Consider the following 19,875-nt stretch of genomic DNA (forward strand, 5'->3'; position numbering starts at 1 on the left):
TTTCTAGATCACCAAATGGCTGGTCCCCGAGAATGTACTGGAGCGGTACTCCCCTGGCCCTCTCGCGGCACATTGACCTCAAATAGCTTCTCCATCCCGTCGCTCCGAATCGATTTGTTCGCTGTGAGGATTTCTGCACGGCCCATTCGCGTAACCAGCGTAGTTCATTTTGTGCTGAATCGTGAGTACGGCACTCCCGTAAAAGCAGCGGCAGCAGATGATCCTGCTGGTAAGCTCGCAAAATGGCGGGAATTGGTAGTCGTGGCATGAGAAAGAACAGATAGATAGTGTGGTGAGATCTATGGTACTCCACGAAAGCTTCTGAAAGTACTTAACTAGTTAGTAAGTTACTTGAGTACTTATTATTAAAGCCAATAACTCATTCATATTACTTTCCTATAGATTAAATCAAAGTACATAACCAACTAACTTCAATATTGACTAAGAAAACAATATAAGACAATATTAAAAATATAATCTGCACTATTGAATTCAAGATACGAGTTATAATGATACACGGCCTGTTGCTTTCACGCCTGTTGTCAGGTCACGCAGCTCTTGGCAAGCTTTGCGGTCTTGGCGCGAGGCGCATGCAGTAGAGCCTCTCTCACCTTGACCTCATACGTCTTGTCGCGTCTGTATTGATAGAAGGTCTCTGCTTCCTATTGTTATCAACGGCCTGCTCGTGTCTTCTTCTAGACGCCGTTTGTTGTTTCTTTCAACTTTCCGCTGACCGAGCTTCTCAAATCTCGAACAACCTTGTTATCTACACCAACCTTGGACCATCTACCCAACCTCTTCGACCTGATTTGCCAGCACTCATCTACCACGACATCCAGCAACTCAGTGATCCCAAAGTCATGGAACAGGCTCCACAGGGCACCGGGCAACAACAGAACCGGCCGCAACCTGTATATGATATCAGAAACGGGGGCCATTATGGTTCGCTCTCCGCACTTTCTCTTATCAATGTTTACCCTTGAAATCTGATTAGTCTTACTAACCATCGTTCTTGGTATAATCATAAAGCTAACAATGGTAATGCACAGGGGCGAGCGCGGCGGTACGTTAACCTTTTCCAATTTTCTTGAACATTGACAATAGAATTCCTGGAATCTGTTCGGAGCCTGGTGCTGATGATGCGTCCTTTAGCTGTCAGCGCAAGGATATGCGCCCGTCGCGGAGCTATACACCGGCACTTGGGCAAATGTGAGTTGCTGAGGAATCATGCGCTTTGTCGTCCAGCCTTGTGTGCTTGGAGAGTGGGCGGACGGTTGTCTGACATCGATGGTGGTTATAGGTAAACCAAGGCCTCCAAGGAAATTCTCGCGATATTCTCACTACTTATTGGCAACACACCATCAACCATCTCGAGACAGATAACCATGATTATAAGATACACCAGCTACCTCTGGCGCGCATAAAGAAAGTGATGAAAGCCGATCCAGAGGTGAAGATGATATCTGCAGAGGCTCCTATACTTTTCGCGAAGGGCTGTGACATATTCATTACTGAATTGACCATGCGAGCCTGGATTCATGCCGAGGACAACAAACGACGCACCTTGCAGCGGTCCGACATCGCTGCCGCTCTTTCAAAGTCCGACATGTTCGACTTTCTGATTGACATAGTACCCCGAGAAGAAGCTACTTCGCACACAAAACGGTCAAGTCAGACGGGTGGCACTGCCGCGCCTGCAGCGGCTGCCCCTGCAAGTGCAGCCGGACAACTGCCGCCCTCACAGGGAGTTCAGCATCAACAACACCACATGGGTGCACCAGATTACGGCTCACTTGGCCAGCATGCTCTGCCTCAAGACCAGGAATACCGACACCAGCCAGCAATGTACCCGGGAGCAGTACAGTCAGATCCAGCCGCAGCATACGGACAACCGCAACCACAGATGTTTGAGGGGATGTATGCTGCGTATCCCCACCTTCCACCACAACAGGTACGATTTCTATTCATCGAGCCATAGGCAATATTATAGCCGAAGGCAGGCCAATTATTCGGGTTTACTAATGAGTTGGTTCTGAATCAAGTGATTATTCGCGGATTGTTCGGATAGTGCCATTTCAGTCCGATTATTCTAAAGGACACAGCCCGGTGCGCTTAATGAGAGCAGTACGCCTAATGTGGTGGGGACTGAGAATGATCAATGACTTTGGAATGACCCTATATGCAGAAATTTATTGCGTGCACGTATTCTAGTTTCTATCAGGAAATTTAAGTTGCAAAGTTCTATTTGCGAATATGCTCGTATTCGAGTAAGATAAGTAAGCGTTAAATTGACCACATGAGGCCGTACTGTAATGACAAAGGCTGTAAACATGCCGTTCGGCAGACATTACCGTTTCACTAAGACTTCATACCAAATCTCGAGGAAAGAGCCGAGAATTTATCGGTCTTCGCAGGGCTCTGGACGGTGCGGGTAAGTCTAATCGCTTGTTAGCATATGTCCGAGTCCCAGTCAGAGATCGCGATGCATACTTTTCCAGCAAAACGGGCCCGTTAATCGCATCCACACGTCCGTACTTCTTGTTTCGTGTTGAAATATCATAGAATTCGTCTGTGTTCTCTGCCTGCATCAAATGCACCGTTTGCTGTAACTCGTCAAGATTCTCTCGGAGAATTGGCACGCCGAGACTGTCCACAAATTCGGCGAGATATTCTACATCCTTCGCTAGAGCAGCAACGCCATTTGGATTAATCTTTTTCACCTCTGCTGAAAGGGGCAGTGACTAGAACTCCAGGTCAGTACCCTGAACATCATCGGTAAGCGGAGATTGGAGCTGATACCAGAACCATGTTCGCCGCGTGACTAAGAGCGTCGAAATAGATCAGTTCCTTGATCTCAGTAGGAAGGCCAAGGAGCGTTGAGTTCATTATGTTTGAAAGAAACCGTGTAAGTGTCTGCATGTAATTGCTCGGCTCCGTAGGGGGGGACGGCGCTGTCCAATCGTACTCTGCAGTTTCGATAAGGTCATCAATCTTCGAATTAACGACCTCAAAGATACGCTTTTCTGCTGCTTTCTTATTGCTCCTGAATTTATCAGTCGCCTTTAAAGTGACAACCCCTGCAGTCGAGGTCTGTGCTCGCGCGGCAGCAAGGAGAGTCTCCAATTCCCGACAGGCAGACTCAAAGTGCTCGAGATTAATGAGGATTTGCACTATTTGCCCAAGATACTGCGAGCTAAGACGCTCAACGAGAGTCTCGCACACTTTATCCGACAGAAGTTCGTCCAGCGCCTAGTCAGTTTTGTGAGATTAGAAGCCTGTCCTATATAGGTGATGGTGTCACATTCTTACATCTTTCAAAGTCTCATCGATTACATCTGGATGGGGGAAATCATCACTAGAGAAAAAATAGAATTGATTTAAGAAGTTTCGAATGTCGATACAGCACAACGGATACATCTGCGAGAAGGGTAGGACACACGGGAAACTACTGGTAATTAGCAAGAGCCATGCAACAATCAAAGCGTACTACACTCACGTCTGCTCTTCCTGTGGTTTGTCCGGAGTGTACCAGCTCACATTGAGAACTTTGTCATATTCCTCGGCGTTTTGAATGGGCATCGGCATGTAGTCGTCGGTCGAGACGATCTGACCATCCATGAGCATCGACAGCGGTGTTAGAAGATGAAGTAGGGATATACCTCTTGAAAGTCGTCACTGAATCTCTTCTTGAGTAACTCCGCGTACCTCTCGAAAACGGACAAGAGAAAATTGTCGAAAGCACCGACAGGAAAATTCCATGTCTAATAAGAATCAGAAAATGTTCGAAGAATCACCATGGTTTGAAATAACGAACATCCATCGCCTGCATGAATAATGTAATAAGGTTTTTGATTTTTAGAAGGCTCTCAGCATTGTCGACTTCAGGGAGCGCCTTCGATATCAAACCAACAGCTGCGTGACACATGGACTCCCAGAGTTCGTCAACCTGGAAGTGGTCAAGTATAAGCATGGAGCTTTTCAAGGCGAGGTATTATCTGATTGGATTGGTACACTCACATCCACGGGCGATCGCAAGTTTGGGACTTTCTCCATCGTTGACCGCTCTACTATGGCAAAGCCAGACATTTCCTCTAGGAGTGTGTGCAAACTAGCACCATCTTCGTCTAGGAGAGATATTGAAGTGGGGAGTAAGAGCTCCTTCTGCCGCCGTCGCGTGTTGGCATATTCGACTCTGAATCTATCCATCTGGCCCAACGATTGGTGTATATGGAGACATTCGAAAAGTGGCGTGAAGTCGACTTGCAAGTCATCGTTCTGAAGCAGGTCATACTCCTCATGCTCGTCAGAAACCAATTCAATGGCCGAGTTAAGCTTGAATTGTCCTATATACGGGTTCTTCTCTGCTCGCTCCTTCTGCCTTCTCTTTCGCAAGTCCGTGTGGTAGAGAGATATTTCACCCAAGTATTGTGACATTTCGCGAATGCGATAAAGCCATGTGTTTAGGTCTGACATCACAGCCTCGGCTATGGCTCTTTGGGTCACAGGCACGGATCTTTGGATCATTTCAGCAATTTTGTACTGAGTAACACCCTTGAGATGAACGTTTTGGAGCTCATCGAGGGCTCGCAGCGCCGCATAGTGATTCCTCTTAGCAAGAAGGTCATGAACCTGATTCGCCAGGCGTAAAACCTCGAGGCAGTCCTGCAGCGCTCGGGACGTTTCGTTGATATTTTGGCGGTGCCCTCGGGATTCCACCAGTGCCTTCTTTTGTTCCGCCAACCGTTCTGTGCTGGCCTGAATAGACTGATTAAGGTCTAGGATCTCCGAAGTCAAGCTCACAGTGCCCTCACGGATACGTAAGAGTTGATTGACGGATGTAACGAACTCCTGGTGGTTCGTGTTGCACATGGTCTCTATCTCCGCTTCTTTGTCGCCAGCAAATTTGGAGAGCGACTGCAGCAACTGGGAGGTTCGATTTCCATGGCTGTATTCTCGGATTGAAGGTATTAACTGGTCAAGGTAATCAGAGTCAGAGGGAGAAATGATGATCTAGGTTCCATCACGCAAGTTAGCAGACTCCATTTATTAGGATCAATGAGTAGACACTGACCTGATTGAGCACATGAAGGGGATCTTTGTGGCTAGGCACAGCAGAAGGCATCTTGACATCCACTATAGCTAACCTGCTGTTTATTCTGTCGGCCTGAGTTATGATTGTAATGACAATTAGGATATTGAGCAATTAGCCATCCAATATGCAGGAGCTTGAATGTAAAGCAAAGTGTCTAATTGAACAGCACAGTATATAATAGTGATGTCAGATACTTATGAAAGATACTCACAAAAGAAGTCCATAAAGAGTGAATAGAGTATTTGAGATTCTGGACCCCGTTTGTCGCAGCTCATTGCTAAGGTAGACTAGGGCGACCGATAGGGACAGTTTAGCCGCTTCCGCTCTGTCACGACTCACCGCCCTGGCATTAGATAGAGGGAGATAAGATAACGCTAACCAGGTAGGTAACTACCTTCATAGTATAAGACATCTAGTTAGGTACCTATACTAGCGAGCATAAAATATTGTAAATTCATAGCAACAGGTCTGAAGTTGCTCAACGAGTATCAACAATGATCAGCCGCCTGTTATTACCTACAATGTATGCCTAAGTAGTGCGGCTCTCTGGGAAGTTACGAAAGTACGCATCTTATCGTTAAGTCCTTGGAAATTTCGTCCTTTGGGAGTAATTCGAATCAGGTGTATGTGTATAAGGCCACATGACATCGTTTCTCCTTTTCTCTTTTCTTGTATTCAACAGTGCCACGGTGCCATCTATGGCCGGAGTGTACTCTCTCGCTGCCCCTCTTTCCACTGCTCCTCTTTCCACTGCTTATTACTTGGTTACTTCAGTGGGTAAGCCACGATGAAGCGTAGTGTTCCTCCAAGACTTGCTGATCTCCTTGCTGGGTTGGGTCACATATGCTGTCTTCCTACCACTCTCATTGTCTAGGCTCTATCTGCCCGAGATAGTTTCTCCAGCTCAATAAGTATCGAGTTTTGGGTATATAACATAGGTCGCGGCGCGATTGACCAGACACGAGCGACTCGCAAATTCTATGACCCATGTTATAAAAGTCCAGTCCCAGTTGTCAGTACGAGAGGATTATGTAGAATATTCTCAACGGCGTACTGCATTGGAAATTTCAAACGGACCTGTATGCGTTCTTAAGGTTCAGTCTATAATTCTTTCCTTTGCCTTCCACCACGCAGAATATCACTCACATTGCATCGAATCGTGTCATATGCATTACCTCAGGCTTGCTTATGATCTACAGTCTAGTTACGCTAGATACCCTTTCTATAGATGTACGTTCAAACAGCTGAATATCTACCTATGCCGCCGTAGCTCTTCTGTGGTAAACGCATAGGCCCTGATGCTGCTCTAGGTTGCTGTAATGTGATTGCATAGAACCACCTGTTAGAGTCCATATCCTATGCTTTTGTATGTGGAAATCTTTCTATATCCTCAGAACTGCTATATAACCTCGCAATTTTCTTTCATAACTCTTCAATTGATCAGAAAATATGTTACTTTCTATGCTTTATATTCTCCATAGAGGGAAGTTTTTAAGGCATTCCTATAGGACTTGCAATCAGAGGTTTAGAGAGTGAGAGTGAGAGTGAGAGTCAAAAATAACTTCCCTAGCAACGCAACGTCACAACGTAACCCTGCTGTTTTTCTTCTTTTGTTATCTTTGTTTCCTCACTTTTACTCTTATCACACGTGCTGTCTGCTTCGTCTGATCTCACCCAGGATCTTACACACTTCGTCCCATGTCCATGTGTTTTCTCTACTGCTAAGTCAAAGTTAATAGCTGTGAGTACAGCAGTTTTTGATACTTTAAATACGTGTTTTTTGACTCTAACCCTGTTATTTCCTGCCACCAGTACACTGGAAGACACAGACTCTTCAATTCACGTGGCCCTAGTGTCCATATTTTGTTCCTATCCTGGCTGCAGCTCACTGAGAGCCAGTCTCTAAGATGAGGACAGAAGATTATATGCATCCTAGTAGCAGTCCCCGTACTTCCAATGGTGGCGCTTCTCATCATGATTCCCCTGACACCAAACTCACCACGTATTCTCCGGAGGACCTGCGATCGAAAGGTGTCTCGGGGCCTACAGCCTGCAGTGCATCGAGCGAGGACGAGCTAAGGGAATTCTATGCAGCGTGAGTATCCACAGAGTCAATTAAAATACAGTTTCTGAGCTGTTGGGCTAATAATTATATGTAGACTTGGTCCAGACCCTTTCATCGCTCCCCCCACGGGCCATGGTCGCGTGCAGCTATCTCCTACGGCCTCAAGTTTCACTCCCCTTGGTCCTGCCAGTGGGAATGATCAACCTTCTGCCCGACTGCTCAAGTCCATTGGATCTGGAGTGAGATACCTGGCAGCCAATTCGGAGCCGGACCACGGCCTGCTGCGTAAAGGTAATGAGAGGCTTCCAGATCAGATCATCTCCGACTTTGGTCCTATTGGAAAAGCGAAAACTGGCAATGAGCATAACCATTCTTCGCCCATTATTATTGGTCAGTTTGACCAGGAGAGACGTAGCCGCGCATTCGTTATTGAAGACGTTCCAACTGGCTTGTCTTACTTAACCCTTGCTGGCTTTTTCAGTGTAAGCATGTGTGTTTTCCTTAAGCTAATACTCTTAACTAACTATTACAAGCGTCGTGAATTCAGAACCCTCAAGGGTCCGGTACTCTCAGAGCTACGGTCGAAGGGTAGGATTTCCGTTGCATTCACGGATAGCCGCGAAGCGCAAACCGCGATGAACAAGATACATCATCTCCGGCCTGAGTGGCGTATTCATCCGCTCACTGCGAAGGAGTACGCTCAGCGGCACGAGATGTCTCTTTCGAACCAGGTCTCCGATTTCGAGGGTCAGATCTTCGTCTCTGTGTATTATGATAGCCGAGACCCCAATCTTCATGAGCAGGGTGTCGCTCAATCACTTAAAGATCTGGCTGAGACTTTTGGTGACCTGAAACTATTCCACGCTGTGCCCACAGGCCAGGATAATGTTAGCGACTTCCTCATCGAGTTCTTTGACACACGAGATTCAGAGAACGCAGTGGTGACCCTAAATGGGACATCTGTCAATGTGCGTTACGTTAAGAACCCTCATCATTATCAGAAGACTGACATAGTATCAGAGTTGTTTATTGGAGGTCAAGTTCTACAAACCAGATGTCAACGATAGTTCTAGTCGGAACTCGGTTGCGACCCCAATGAGGCAGATATCTCCCCTTCGAGGGACTGCAGGAAACCACCTGTATCCTTCCAGTACTATGGGCTCCCTTAGCAGAGTATCGCACAGCCCTTACTTCGAATTGAGCCCTACTGGGCGCTCTACAGTACCACGCGGAGAACGAGCTGGTCTGATGGAATGGACCCGATTTGAAGAGCGCAATGTCTATCCTCCCCGGGCCGAGATTTCCCGTTACTCTGACCCTCGTTCTACAAATCAGAACTTTGTTGATGTGGAAAGAATTCGATGTGGACTTGATGTCCGTACAACGGTTGGTAATTCAACTTCCATAACTTGGTATTAGACAACTGACATCAGATAGATCATGCTTCGTAATATCCCCAACAAGATTGACCAGGTAAAACCGGCTTCACACTATTTACTTTTACTGTACAGAAAGATATCTGATAATTTATAGGCTATGTTGAAAGAAATTGTCGACGAAACAAGCCGTGGGAAATATGACTTTATGTATCTACGTATTGGTATGAGTAGGAGTACTTGCACCCGTGGGGAACGTATCACTGACTTACACCTACAGATTTCGCGAATAATTGCAAGTCAGTAACCCACCTTACTGTACGCTCAGTGAGCATATCATAACATCCTTTTAGTGTCGGTTATGCATTCATCAACTTCGAAGATGTGAGTTCTCATATGCACACAAATATCCTCTCTTCTTGTCTCGTTTTCTTTCTCCTTACCCCGCCGAGTTCGTACTATTGCTAACTTGAGTCTAGCCAATTGATATTATTGATGTGAGAATCTCAATGTAATAGACTTCCTAGGAATACTGACTGAGGCACTTAAGTTCGTAAATGCACGATCTGGCCGTAACTGGTACGCACTCACCATGAAAGACTTATATTACTGATCCATGCTAATTTTCTGATTATGAAGGAACTGTTTCAACAGTGATAAAGTTGCGGAGATATCATACGCCAGTAAGTTTCAAGTTTCAATAGAGCCGTGTTATGATCTGCTACTAAACTTTACCTAGCGATCCAAGGCAAAGACTGCTTAGTGCAAAAATTTCGCAATAGCTCCGTGATGCTAGAGCATCCGTCTTTCCGTCCCAAGGCAAGATTACAGTTTTCCGCTGGCAAATAACTTGTTCTCTGATACATCTCAGATCTTCCATACCGGTACTGGCCCTCTCGCTGGGACTGAGGATCGATTCCCGGGACCAGATAACCCTTCGAAGATGCGCCGCAGCGTCGAGAATGCGGAGCATGTCGGTATGTAGTAGCCCGAACAGCTCGATGCATACCTAGCTTGTTCTGCGATTGACATATCTACCAGGTTTATTCGCACCGCGTGTCGGCCAGCAGTATCGTGATGAGCAGCGCCGCCGCCGTTCACAGTATGACCGTGGAACAACTGCCGCTGAACGTGAAATTGTCTATGTTCGGACCTGCACCCCAAGGCGCACCCCTGCGATGATGAGCGGACCAAGGAGCGCTCCCTTAACCCTCCCTGTCTTCAAACCATGGTACGAATCTCAGTCCTCTCCCCGGGGACCTAAGACTTCTTGAAGATCGAGTCACATGTCCATGTACCCTGCAGCGATGTCGCTATTTTTTGCGCCGCTTGTTGAATACTCTAAGTTGTTGAGAAGCCTTGAGGTGTTTCTCCGAGTTACCTTCTACATCCCTTCAGTCCATTCTGTGATGTTTTCTGCAGTCCGTTGGTTTTCGAGGAACCCCTAACCGAAAAAAAGGAAAGAGGAAGAAGCGAAGGAAGAAAAAGGAAAACTTTGTTAGGCCCTTTTTGGAGCTCTGCTGCGGCATCTCCAAGACTCTAGGCGTCATGGATGGACATATCTTGTTTGGGTGTTAAGTAGCTCTTCCTCGGCTCGCGCGCTGTGGAGTATTCCTTCGGTAATAACAGCTGATTTCGATGATTTGTAATGACACATGACAGTAAGCTTATAATTACATGCTGTAGACTCGTATAAATACTGGTATGATTTTTTTTTGAACTGAATATGGTTCTTGGGCACTGTACTTATATATACAAACTCTCGGGAATAGTTACCATATTTCGCTTAGCTTCCATGCGGAACCTACCTTTGCTACGCTTGCAGAGATCTGCACTCCGATCCTTCGGTAACCGCAACTTTGTTCCAACTACACCGTGACAATTATTGCAACTATGAGCAAAAAGCTCTATGCATGTGATGGGGAGGTCTAACGACTGTATTCCAGGCCACGGAATTCCTGGACCTTGCTCCTTCGTGTCAGGTTGAGCTCAGTCGGTAATACGCGCGATTCATCACGATGTCCACCAGATCTCCACTGGCAGGCGATGAAATTCGTACGATCCACTCCATGACCCATATGATTTATCATCGCAACAAAAACCAGCACAGCGGCGCCAAGTGGTGGAAATGGCTTCGTATATTGAAAAGCTCTATCTACAATCTTCTGATGGCACTTGAAGACGACATAACTGGAAATGCTGTTGCAACTTACGAAGACCACCTTCGAAGGCGTCTTATTCCCAGATGTTACCTGTATGTTTAATGCATTTGCGCTTCTCTTATTCGACATGTTACCAGTATTCCATCCGCAGAACTGACTTTATATCGTAACAGGGCCTTTTCTGCAGTTGTCGCAGATACGCAGTTCTCCGCTCTTGGCACGGTTTTATTAGCCATAGTTGCTCGCGTCGCAGGAGTCGTTGGGATACAAGAAGAGAATTTGCAAGAATCACCCGTTGCTTACGATGAAGTCGATAAGCCCTCATACGGCGTGGCTTTGGGCCAACCTCAAGACATAGGGGAACCAGTTCACCGAGCAACTAATGCCCCGGCACTTACTCGTCAGCAAGCGGATGATGAGTTGACTGCCGCAAGAGTACGACGTCCGAAAAGTAAAAGCGCAAGTGACGATCAAACCTCAGCACCGAATCCATCCAAGAGCAAACGACATGAGCCGTCTACTCGCAAGAAGCGAAAGAAGAATGCTATAGATGACCTCTTTAGTAATCTACTTTGATCAGATGAAATCCATGAAGCTTCTATTAACTCAAATATTCTGAGAGCGTCATGTTGCGTTTGTGGGCACCATCGAGTGCCAAAGAGATAGTTTGTTCCATTGGCATTATCATCTAGATTAAAAACACAGTAATGCAAGACTTTCACCTAGCACATTAATCACAATGTGATGTGCTGCAACCCAGGCTGCAGTGTAGAGAAATTTAGGAGAGAAGACTGTCCAGATAAAGAGATGTGTCCTTAGGACTGTGCATGCTGCCATGACAGACAACAGCATCATTGTAGAATGGAAGGTCAGGACTGCCAAGTGGTTTTGCCTGTCTACCTTGCCCCAACGTGGGTGAATAAGGTGTGTCGCGGACACCCACCATACTGGTCCGGCCCAATTACTCATGAATGTTAGGAATCCGACTAGGAGAATGTTGTAGTTGCCAACCCCATTATAGGCGCTGGATAAGTCGACGGAAGATATCGCATTTGATCCACCGAAGGCGAAGAAGCTCACATACTGTGAAATCAGTGATATGATGGTGATCTCTAGTCCAGTGAGGTCCATAGTTTCAAGAATGGATTTCTGGGCTCGGAGGACCAAAAACAACGGGATGTTTGTTGCTCTCGATTGAGTTATCAGAAGTAAACTTAAGGCCTCGTGTAGAATAATCCTTTCACCTGCGGTGCCGGTGTTAGTAATTTCGCGGCCAAGCAAGGTGAAGACGTACGTGTGTTTCCAGGACGGCGCCTCGTCCTCTCAGATACAGTGCATAGTATAACCAATGCGATGCCAAAGAAGACAAGTCTCGCTTGCATTATTAGCGATATCCTGCTCGCAACTGTATCCACAAACTTGCTCATCAGGGGATGGTCAAGGAGCGCTGGCGAATCGGCTGCTGTGAAAGACATCTTGAATGTCAATGCCAGGCATGTTACTATAAGGGATATTGACCTCTTAATGACCGCAAATCTGGATCCAGAAAAGGCAGAGATCATCCGACGGCAAGAGTCAAAATACGTCAGAAGGACAAGAGCCCACAATAATGTCGGATGAGAAGGTAAGAAGTTTCGTGCAATGTCGGGCTCAGCTGAAAACTTTTGCCCCGTCTGATTCCAACGTCTCATTAGTCGATAAGTGAGCATAAGAGCAATGGCATGCATTCTGGGAAATTGTGATTCAGCCGCATCAGATCTCGCCCTGTATTCGAAATCCCGTTAGAAGTGAGAATGCAATCAATACCGTTCCACTTACGACCTGATATGCAGATAGAATATCCACCCAGTGGCGACCCAATACCAGAACTGTTGCTCCTCCTCGACATAGCTGCTTGCAAACATCATTGAGCAATAGCCTGCGATACTAAGAATTAAGAATACGCCAGTACGGCTTGCTTTCGACAGCGGAGTAAAAATCGCGGGAAGAGAGAGTAGGACGGCGATCCCGGAGAACAATAGTCCCTGATAAAGTCTGGAAAGATCATAATTGCTAGCTGCATGGCTCATAAGCTCTTGCGCCATATATGAAAACCGGAACAGGTGGGACTCGATCTCAGCAAGAGTATCATTGCGCCCATCCGACGCCATGAGCATGTCGGAAATTTGATGCCAAGCGCACTCGAGCTCTTCAATATCGGACACCTTGGAGTCACAGCGGTGGAGTGGCGGCGTATTGTCAAACGCCCTGTTCGGAAATGCGGCTTTAACGATTCCTAGCATCTGGCTACAATTCTCCAAGAGAAGCTGGACTCTTTCCGAAACTGGGAAGTATTGATCAGCTTGAGGACTCGGGTTTTAGCACGGTTTCCGGCTATCTCTCACCATCATCCCACATTGTGAGAAGCTCCGGGATGAACACGCCCAAATTGTTTGTAGAGATAGGTATGCCAAGCAATCCTGCCAATGTAGGGGTTATATCTGACTGCTCGACTCTGCGATAGTATTGGAAATCCTCAACAGCTTCCAGGGGTGATGCATTTTCGAACTGCTTCTGCGCAAATTTCGGCGACATGAACACAAGGGCTGCTGATGTCTCACCCGCAGACGAACCGCCATGATTACCAGCGTCATTCATCCCGTGGTCACCACAGAGAACAAGAAGTGTCGACTGAAGATGTTCGTGAGTATCTATTGCGGTATAGATTTCTTTCACAATATCATCCATTTCATGTTGTTTCGGGAGCATATTCGGGCTTCGAGCGTATTAGTTAAGTTGGAGTAAGAGATGAACTCGACTCGTCCCATACCTCTTCGGCCCAGCCTTATGGCCGATATGATCCAGACCGAGATAATGCATGACCAGAGTAGACCAGTCATCCCGCGCAAGTTCGTCGGGAATATGGCGAGTCACATTATTGTCTACCTCAGTGAAATCCTAGCATAAATTACGTGAATTCAGCATTGATATAGACTTTATCACAGAATCTGATTTTACACTGACCGACACAAAAAAGCTCGTAGTTCCATCCGCTCTGTCAAACATTCCTGGGAACAGCTTCAACCAAGTATCATCTCCGTACATGACGAGGCGTCCTTCATATCTAGCCTTAAGCTGTGATAGCCACGTATCTTGATTGGCAAGGGTCGAAGTCGTATCAGACTCGGCTATGTTCAAGATTACGTCCAAGAAGGATGGCACTGAACCGGTGGTGATAGCCTTCAGACGAGGCATAGTCACCGTTGGAGGACTGGCATGAGCAGTGAAAGGAAGAGCGACACCGGATCGGATCAAGCTATACAGTTAGAGCGTTGCCAAGGAATATTATCTAGCTCATGGTAGCCAACCTTTGCGTGAACGAGAAACCCGACGCGTCGGAGTAGACAAAATCACTGTAACTGGGCGTTAGCAGAGTGCAGCGCTCTATAGAAGGGCCAATGGAGTGCTACCTTCTTAAAGCATCGACTACCATGAATATGAGCTTGTTATAGATTTGTGGCGGTCTACGGTATTCCCTTGAGTCGTCAAATGAAGCGTGCCCTTGCAATAACGGCTTGTAGGGAAAGAAGCCAGTCGCGAATATGACCATAGCGATCAGTACCAGCAAATTAGCGACAAGAGTCGCAAGCTTCATAATTGAAGGAGCCATTGCGCCCTGAATCAAACATTGGCGTAATCGGTAGCACCGTCAGCTCAGGGTATATTACAATGCAGATGCTACGATACCAACGCCGTACTTATTCCGCGGCATCTATTAGTTCTACCTGTCAACATGATCTACACCGCCTTCCAAATTCTGCCGAGTCGTTCCAATGCATAAGAGCAATCAACTTGTTCTTGTTAACTACATTCTACGTTTCTTGAATATACACAAAATACAGTAACAAATGTATACTAATGCCGGGAAGTTTGAATATACGATATTATTTAATCTAATATACTTATACTCAGGACGCCCATTGACAACCGGACCAAACATCTGGGACCATTCGTCGGTTCGGAGATTGTGTCGAGGTTGACCTGAGGGGAAAAGGCACGAAGTATTCATGATGATTGCCAATGTCGATGTATCACTTCCAATAACAGCCCAGACGCCAGCGCCTTGTCAACATAATAAAGCAGATCCTTAAAGCTCACCACCCAGATCACTTTCTCTTGGAGGCCCTCTTTTCTTTGTGAGGGTTCCGCGGAAATACAATCGACGAACGGGGCTTCTTGTTGCGACGCTTTTGCACACGACCGTTCTTTTTCGAGGAATGTGTCTTGGTAGTAGATTGATTCACTCCATCGATATCCATTTCTATTTGGCAACCATGTCAGCTGAACTGATCCGGTATCATTCTCGTAGGGGATACTTAGGGGAACAGAAGAGACGAGAAAGGTGCCAAAAATTTTCTTGCTATAGAAATGAAAGCAAAAGGAGTAATGTAATGGCTTACCAGCATCCGAGTTCTGCCCTTTGTGGTTGGCAGCATCTGCATCTTGCTTGTCTGGACCATGATTAGAGGACTCTGGTCTTGTCTAAACTGTTGGGGTGAGACATACCGGTAGTATTGTCCACTTCCATACCAGCTGCATCCGTATCTTTCGGTCGGGGCTGAGCTGCTAACTCCTGCAGCTTCGCAGAGAGCCTTGCCGTGCGGGCGTCCACGGCAGGCCCAAAAACTGTAGCTCTCAGCTTGGCCCTGTTGCGTTTCTGCACGCTGGATCGAATGCTCTTGGCCATTTTTTCGAGGAGGGTACAAAAATCCTCTCAGCCCAGTTAGAAGCGAAGAATAGCGATGCCTGGATTCTGCGTGAAATGAAAGTGAGAGCTTAAATCCGAGGACTTTTTTTTTTCTTGGTCTTCTTTTCCCGCTAGTTTTTGTTCCGCTCGGAGCGGCCTGTGGCGATAATAATTGAACTTGTAGTTAATTAACAAGGTGGGCTGCGTTCCCTGTCTTATGTCATCATATCACCTCAAAGTAGTTAACTGACTGCCTCCAAACCGCCGATACAGTGTATCGCATCTGTTAAGCAGATGTCTGGGATCTAGCTGCCCATCGTTTCGATTCCTGACTATTATTTATGGAGGGAACAGATCTGAAATGTCTCTGCGTCAAACCATCACGAGGAAATCTGCCGTCTCGAGCCACCACCTATCGTGACAAGCCCTGGTGGTCCCCAATCTAGCTACTCAGGACCTTTTGTTCACCCTCTCTTCTTCTCTCGACAATGGCCTCTCCAGGGCAGGCTCCCGATTTCCAGAGCATCACCGCCCTGATCAAGACGCTTACCAATGTTCAACTGAAGGATATCCTCCGAAACGAAGGCCTCACCGTTTCTGGCGTTAAGGTGTCGCTGCAGCTCCGCATTATTGACTGTCAGTTTATCAACCCAACACACCACTCCCCTCGTCCTTGCCTTGAAAACCCCTCTACCTTGTTCCTTCTCAGACTCGATTCCTTCGCTCCAGGCTTACATTTGCCGCTTGCTAACGTGCTGGATAGATATTGAGAGACTCTACCAAGGCGGACATATCGATCGCTATAATCAGCTCAAAAAGTTCATCTATGCCACTGCTCACCGGTCCCTGCCTAGCTCTCTGAGTCTGTCGCCATCAGCACATCCAAATAATCCTAGTTCCACACTCCAGCCCACCTCTGCACAGAGTAGGCAGTCCTCCCTTGGGTCAGGGATGACATCACAACCATTCTCGACAGGTAGGTCTATGCGCCTGCCGTTTTGTTCGCATTAGCTCACTATGCTCCAGGCCGTTTGACTTTCAAAGATAGTCCATTTTATACCATCCTAGAGCCTCTTACCCCGACTATGGAATGCAAAGGTGTGAGCGCATTCTGTTAATCCTTCAAAGAACTGAAGTGCTGATGAAATCTCCAAGTCCGAGAACATACAAGGGATAGTGTCGAACTTAGGGTGGTTCTTAACACGTCTGTTGCTGCAAAACTACAGAATGATCCGAACGTTAGAGTAATGGTCTACTGCGCCGCAGATACTGGTCTCAATCAGTACTCGAAATCAGACATTGCATTTCCTCATCAGGTTGAATTAAAGGCGAATCTCGACGAGGTTAAGGCAAACCTCAGGGGCCTCAAGAACAAACCTGGGTCAACAAGACCAGCTGATGTGACAAACCATATCCGGAAAAAGCCAGGCTATCCTAACCATATTGTCATGACATACGCCCTGACCCAGAAGGCAAGTATTTCCCCCACGGCCAAAAGCAGTATCAACAAGTGTACAGTGGTGTTTTATGCGTGTCATTCTGCTAACCTCCCATACAGAAGTTTTTCGTTCTCGTAAACCTAGTTCAGCGACATCCTGTTGAGGAACTCGTGGCAAAGCTGAAAGCGAGAAAGACCATCTCCAAGGAACAGGTAGTCCGAGAGAGTGCGTTATATTTTCCCCGGAATCATGCTCTTTGCTCTGACCTCTTCTAGTGAGAAGCAGAGCGGAAGACTCAGATATCATCACGACTTCCAGCATTATGTCCTTAAAATGCCCCCTATCGACCCTGAGGATCGAGGTCCCATGCCGATCGGTCATATGTACCCACAACCAATGCTTTGATGCGTCTTCCTTTCTTCAACTACAGGAGCAAGCACCTACCTGGACGTGTCCTGTCTGTAACAAAGCCACGAGCTTTGAATCATTGCAGATTGATCAGTATGTTATCTCTTTTCCCAATTCGAAATGCGTGGTTAGATCTAACAGGCTAGATATGTGGACGATATACTCCGGTCTACTCCCCCAGAAGTCGATCAAGTCATAGTAGAGCCCACTGGCAAATGGTCGAATCCAAAGGACGAAGAATCAACACCACAGGGTGGTGGAGTGACACCCGCCACTGATGACGACGATGACTTAATAGAGATTAAAGAACCCTCCACGGTGCCGTTAAAACAGGAACCCCTTCCAGTGCATATTACACTGCAACGGACACCTGCGCAGTCACGGGAGCCATCGACTACCTCGTCTGCTACGAGACCATCATCCAACAAACGATCAGCCGCCCAAGTGATCGATCTCACAGGCAGTGATGATGAGGAAACTCCACCTAGGCAACCAAAGAGGCAGGCTCTTAGTCTCCCGGGCCAATTGTTCCCTCAACACAGATTGCAGGGCTCTTTTGGCCACACTTCGGGGAACGGGGCGGACTCGAATTTCTCTTACCAAAACGGCTTCTGAGTCCCCCCTTCCCCGGAGGACAGCCACTTACATTACCTCGTGATCTGATACAATTATTCATGGTTATACGGCGCGCATGGTCTTTTATGGCGTTAGATGGTGCCGGAAAACGGATGATCTACGGATATTTTCTTAAGGTACTGATTACCGCTAGGATGGTTGGTGATTGATTTCGGTCAAGCACTGGAGTACTTGTCCCCTTTCAGACATGTTAGCTGCATGTCATTAATCTTCTTTGACGACTGCTAGCGCGGGAGCATAACTGAAGATGGCTGATAAGTCCCGAGTTTCTTTCATGACCTGATGATCAATCGTGCTATATTCTCTGTAGATAAACAATTATACCAAGAACTCTGGTTTTGCAATCGATTTCTGGGCTGTCTCTACTGCAGTAATCTGAATGGAACTAGTACGCTGTCTTTATCTACCTACCTAGGTAGGCACCTAGGTATCTAGATACTAAACTACTGCGGGCAATCTGCCGAGGCCGGGGCTAAAGGCTAAATTCACCTACCCACTCATTCCGGACCCCGTAAGTACCAGTGCCTAGGCGTTAATATTATTTACTAGGCCTAGGTACTACTGATCTCCGCGACATCACCTCAGGTACCTACTACGAACAAGCGCGACAGTGGTGTGTCACAAGGGAACCAGAAGAGAACAATTTTTGTCCGCGCTGCTGTCTGACCTAAATCCAGGCGGGCTTTCCGCCTCATCGATGATCTCGGGGGTAACTCTACCGCCCATTCCACCACCGTCACTCGCGTCTCGCACCATACTACCTCATACCCCAATCCAATGTCTTTCGATACTCCGTTACCTCCATACAGCGCGTCTGATCCTCACGCCCGATTCTTAGGCGCATCATGCCTCGATCTGCTTCTTATAGAGATTGTGCCGATGGCGGAGCGTCTGGTGCGGGAACTATCGACTTCCGAGGACGGCATGGATGACGAAGAGCAAAAGGAAGCGACGTTTTTTCGTCTGGAATCATTAGGATACAGAGTCGGACAAGGTCTTGCTGAGAGGTGAGAGAGAGAGAGGAGAGAGAGAGAGAGCATGTGCTGTCCAATGTTCCTTTGAACATGAACAACACAGCCTGACCCTCCCCCCTCGCGAGACGAGTTGATAAGCAGGACTCAATTCGCAACCTGCGCTTATCGTTCGTATGCTGACTGACTGGTTTCGATTTTTCTTTTCAAAATAGATTCTCTCGAGATCGACCGCGATTCACAGATAACCTCGACGTCATCAAATTCCTATGCAAAGATCTATGGACGATTCTGTTCAGGAAACAAGTGGATAATTTGAAAACGAACCACAGGGTGAGAATGAGCGCCCGGATGATATGACAGAGCTGGAATGTCGAATATACGGGGGCTGACATTGACGTCCAGGGAGTCTTCGTTTTAACTGATAATTCCTTCCGGCCATTCAGCAGGATGAGTATGGCCGTACGGAGTGACGCCGTCGCAAGAGCCCAAGCCGTGAGATCGCCCATCTAAGCAGACCACATTTGAATTGCCAGGCTAACTAACGTTTGCTTAGTATTTATGGTTCCCGTGCGGTGTAATACGCGGCGTGCTGGCCAGCATGAATATAAATGCTACAGTACAAGCAGAAACGTCCGATCTACCGGGGGCGACCTTCCAGATCAAAACCATCCTTCCAAAGCCGTGAGCTGCTGGACAGACTTCTCGCGCGCTTTCATTTACACACTATAGCCTGATGACATATGGAGAGACGAGTGGGAACGATGGAGTTCATGATTTAAAACTCATGCTAGTTTTCTAATTTTCGGCGAGACCCCGCTTAAACACACGTCTCCAGAAGTTTGAGCTGTTAGAAATTACAGATAAGGGAGGGCCTCCCGATTCTGTTCTCTGAATTCAACTATCGGCTGTCTTAAAACGCCTTCGTGACAATTCATTCAATGGTTCATCGTGTCAAGGACCTAATACTCAAAGCCTATCTTCCCAGCGTAGCAGCCAT

General features: G+C 47.0%; 8 protein-coding genes across 8 annotated transcripts; 5 read left to right on the plus strand and 3 right to left on the minus strand.

Moving 5' to 3' along the window:
• Positions 1-498: 498 nt before the first annotated feature.
• On the plus strand, positions 499-2,238 carry C8Q69DRAFT_476338 (histone-fold-containing protein). Its single transcript, XM_028631257.1, has 4 exons — positions 499-942; positions 1,050-1,063; positions 1,153-1,209; positions 1,301-2,238. The coding sequence occupies exons 1-4, from the start codon at positions 861-863 to the stop codon at positions 1,976-1,978; spliced, it is 831 nt and encodes a 276-aa protein (XP_028482437.1). The 5' UTR covers positions 499-860; the 3' UTR covers positions 1,979-2,238.
• C8Q69DRAFT_476345 (exocyst complex component Sec15) lies at positions 2,239-5,357 on the minus strand. Its single transcript, XM_028631258.1, has 9 exons — positions 5,072-5,357; positions 4,018-5,010; positions 3,815-3,946; positions 3,660-3,761; positions 3,497-3,606; positions 3,310-3,445; positions 2,800-3,249; positions 2,491-2,741; positions 2,239-2,437 (listed from the first exon to the last, which is right to left on the minus strand). The coding sequence occupies exons 1-9, from the start codon at positions 5,120-5,122 to the stop codon at positions 2,359-2,361; spliced, it is 2,304 nt and encodes a 767-aa protein (XP_028482438.1). The 5' UTR covers positions 5,123-5,357; the 3' UTR covers positions 2,239-2,358.
• Positions 5,358-7,017: 1,660 nt separating this feature from the next.
• Positions 7,018-10,235, plus strand: C8Q69DRAFT_436389 (meiosis protein MEI2; the record flags this gene model as incomplete). The annotated part of the gene is made up of 14 exons (XM_028628565.1): positions 7,018-7,187; positions 7,252-7,639; positions 7,691-8,125; positions 8,178-8,543; positions 8,595-8,630; positions 8,691-8,757; positions 8,814-8,832; positions 8,887-8,917; positions 9,013-9,030; positions 9,084-9,112; positions 9,173-9,216; positions 9,273-9,352; positions 9,405-9,510; positions 9,575-10,235. The coding sequence occupies 14 exons, from the start codon at positions 7,018-7,020 to the stop codon at positions 9,805-9,807; spliced, it is 2,022 nt and encodes a 673-aa protein (XP_028482439.1). The 3' UTR covers positions 9,808-10,235.
• Positions 10,236-10,468: 233 nt separating this feature from the next.
• On the plus strand, positions 10,469-11,372 carry C8Q69DRAFT_70504 (hypothetical protein). The gene is made up of 2 exons (XM_028633947.1): positions 10,469-10,787; positions 10,869-11,372. The coding sequence occupies exons 1-2, from the start codon at positions 10,552-10,554 to the stop codon at positions 11,269-11,271; spliced, it is 639 nt and encodes a 212-aa protein (XP_028482440.1). The 5' UTR covers positions 10,469-10,551; the 3' UTR covers positions 11,272-11,372.
• A 16-nt stretch (positions 11,373-11,388) lies between these two features.
• On the minus strand, positions 11,389-14,329 carry C8Q69DRAFT_406497 (alkaline-phosphatase-like protein; the record flags this gene model as incomplete). The annotated part of the gene is made up of 8 exons (XM_028628120.1): positions 11,389-11,932; positions 11,986-12,459; positions 12,514-13,018; positions 13,080-13,450; positions 13,505-13,632; positions 13,699-13,990; positions 14,043-14,087; positions 14,145-14,329. 8 exons carry the CDS (start codon positions 14,327-14,329, stop codon positions 11,389-11,391), a joined length of 2,544 nt encoding a protein of 847 aa, XP_028482441.1.
• A 248-nt stretch (positions 14,330-14,577) lies between these two features.
• C8Q69DRAFT_529997 (hypothetical protein) lies at positions 14,578-15,421 on the minus strand (the record flags this gene model as incomplete). Its single annotated transcript, XM_028633713.1, has 3 exons — positions 14,578-14,995; positions 15,135-15,185; positions 15,241-15,421. 3 exons carry the CDS (start codon positions 15,419-15,421, stop codon positions 14,841-14,843), a joined length of 387 nt encoding a protein of 128 aa, XP_028482442.1. The 3' UTR covers positions 14,578-14,840.
• A 158-nt stretch (positions 15,422-15,579) lies between these two features.
• On the plus strand, positions 15,580-17,883 carry C8Q69DRAFT_513812 (MIZ zinc finger protein; the record flags this gene model as incomplete). The annotated part of the gene is made up of 7 exons (XM_028633326.1): positions 15,580-16,057; positions 16,185-16,397; positions 16,448-16,519; positions 16,577-16,893; positions 16,980-17,085; positions 17,136-17,361; positions 17,415-17,883. The coding sequence occupies exons 1-7, from the start codon at positions 15,910-15,912 to the stop codon at positions 17,881-17,883; spliced, it is 1,551 nt and encodes a 516-aa protein (XP_028482443.1). The 5' UTR covers positions 15,580-15,909.
• A 798-nt stretch (positions 17,884-18,681) lies between these two features.
• On the plus strand, positions 18,682-19,563 carry C8Q69DRAFT_406647 (transport protein particle component; the record flags this gene model as incomplete). The annotated part of the gene is made up of 4 exons (XM_028628128.1): positions 18,682-18,911; positions 19,091-19,208; positions 19,281-19,370; positions 19,432-19,563. The coding sequence occupies 4 exons, from the start codon at positions 18,682-18,684 to the stop codon at positions 19,561-19,563; spliced, it is 570 nt and encodes a 189-aa protein (XP_028482444.1).
• Positions 19,564-19,875: the final 312 nt, after the last annotated feature.

Source organism: Paecilomyces variotii (genome assembly GCF_004022145.1).
Source record: "Paecilomyces variotii strain CBS 101075 chromosome Unknown C8Q69scaffold_11, whole genome shotgun sequence".
NCBI classification, from domain to species: Eukaryota; Fungi; Ascomycota; class Eurotiomycetes; order Eurotiales; family Thermoascaceae; genus Paecilomyces; species Paecilomyces variotii.

Excerpts from the sequence above, each read along its gene's own strand:
- C8Q69DRAFT_476345 (XM_028631258.1), bottom strand. The coding sequence starts at position 5,122 with ATGCCTTCTGCTGTGCCTAGCCACAAAGATCCCCTTCATGTGCTCAAT. Across the intron at positions 5,011-5,071 it reads CCCTTCATGTGCTCAATCAG|ATCATCATTTCTCCCTCTGA; the intron begins GTCAGTGTCTAC and ends GATGGAACCTAG. Across the intron at positions 3,762-3,814 it reads TATTCATGCAGGCGATGGAT|ACATGGAATTTTCCTGTCGG; the intron begins GTTCGTTATTTC and ends GATTCTTATTAG.
- C8Q69DRAFT_70504 (XM_028633947.1), top strand. The coding sequence starts at position 10,552 with ATGTCCACCAGATCTCCACTGGCAGGCGATGAAATTCGTACGATCCAC. Across the intron at positions 10,788-10,868 it reads CTTATTCCCAGATGTTACCT|GGCCTTTTCTGCAGTTGTCG; the intron begins GTATGTTTAATG and ends ATATCGTAACAG.
- C8Q69DRAFT_476338 (XM_028631257.1), top strand. The coding sequence starts at position 861 with ATGGAACAGGCTCCACAGGGCACCGGGCAACAACAGAACCGGCCGCAA. Across the intron at positions 1,210-1,300 it reads ACACCGGCACTTGGGCAAAT|GTAAACCAAGGCCTCCAAGG; the intron begins GTGAGTTGCTGA and ends TGGTGGTTATAG.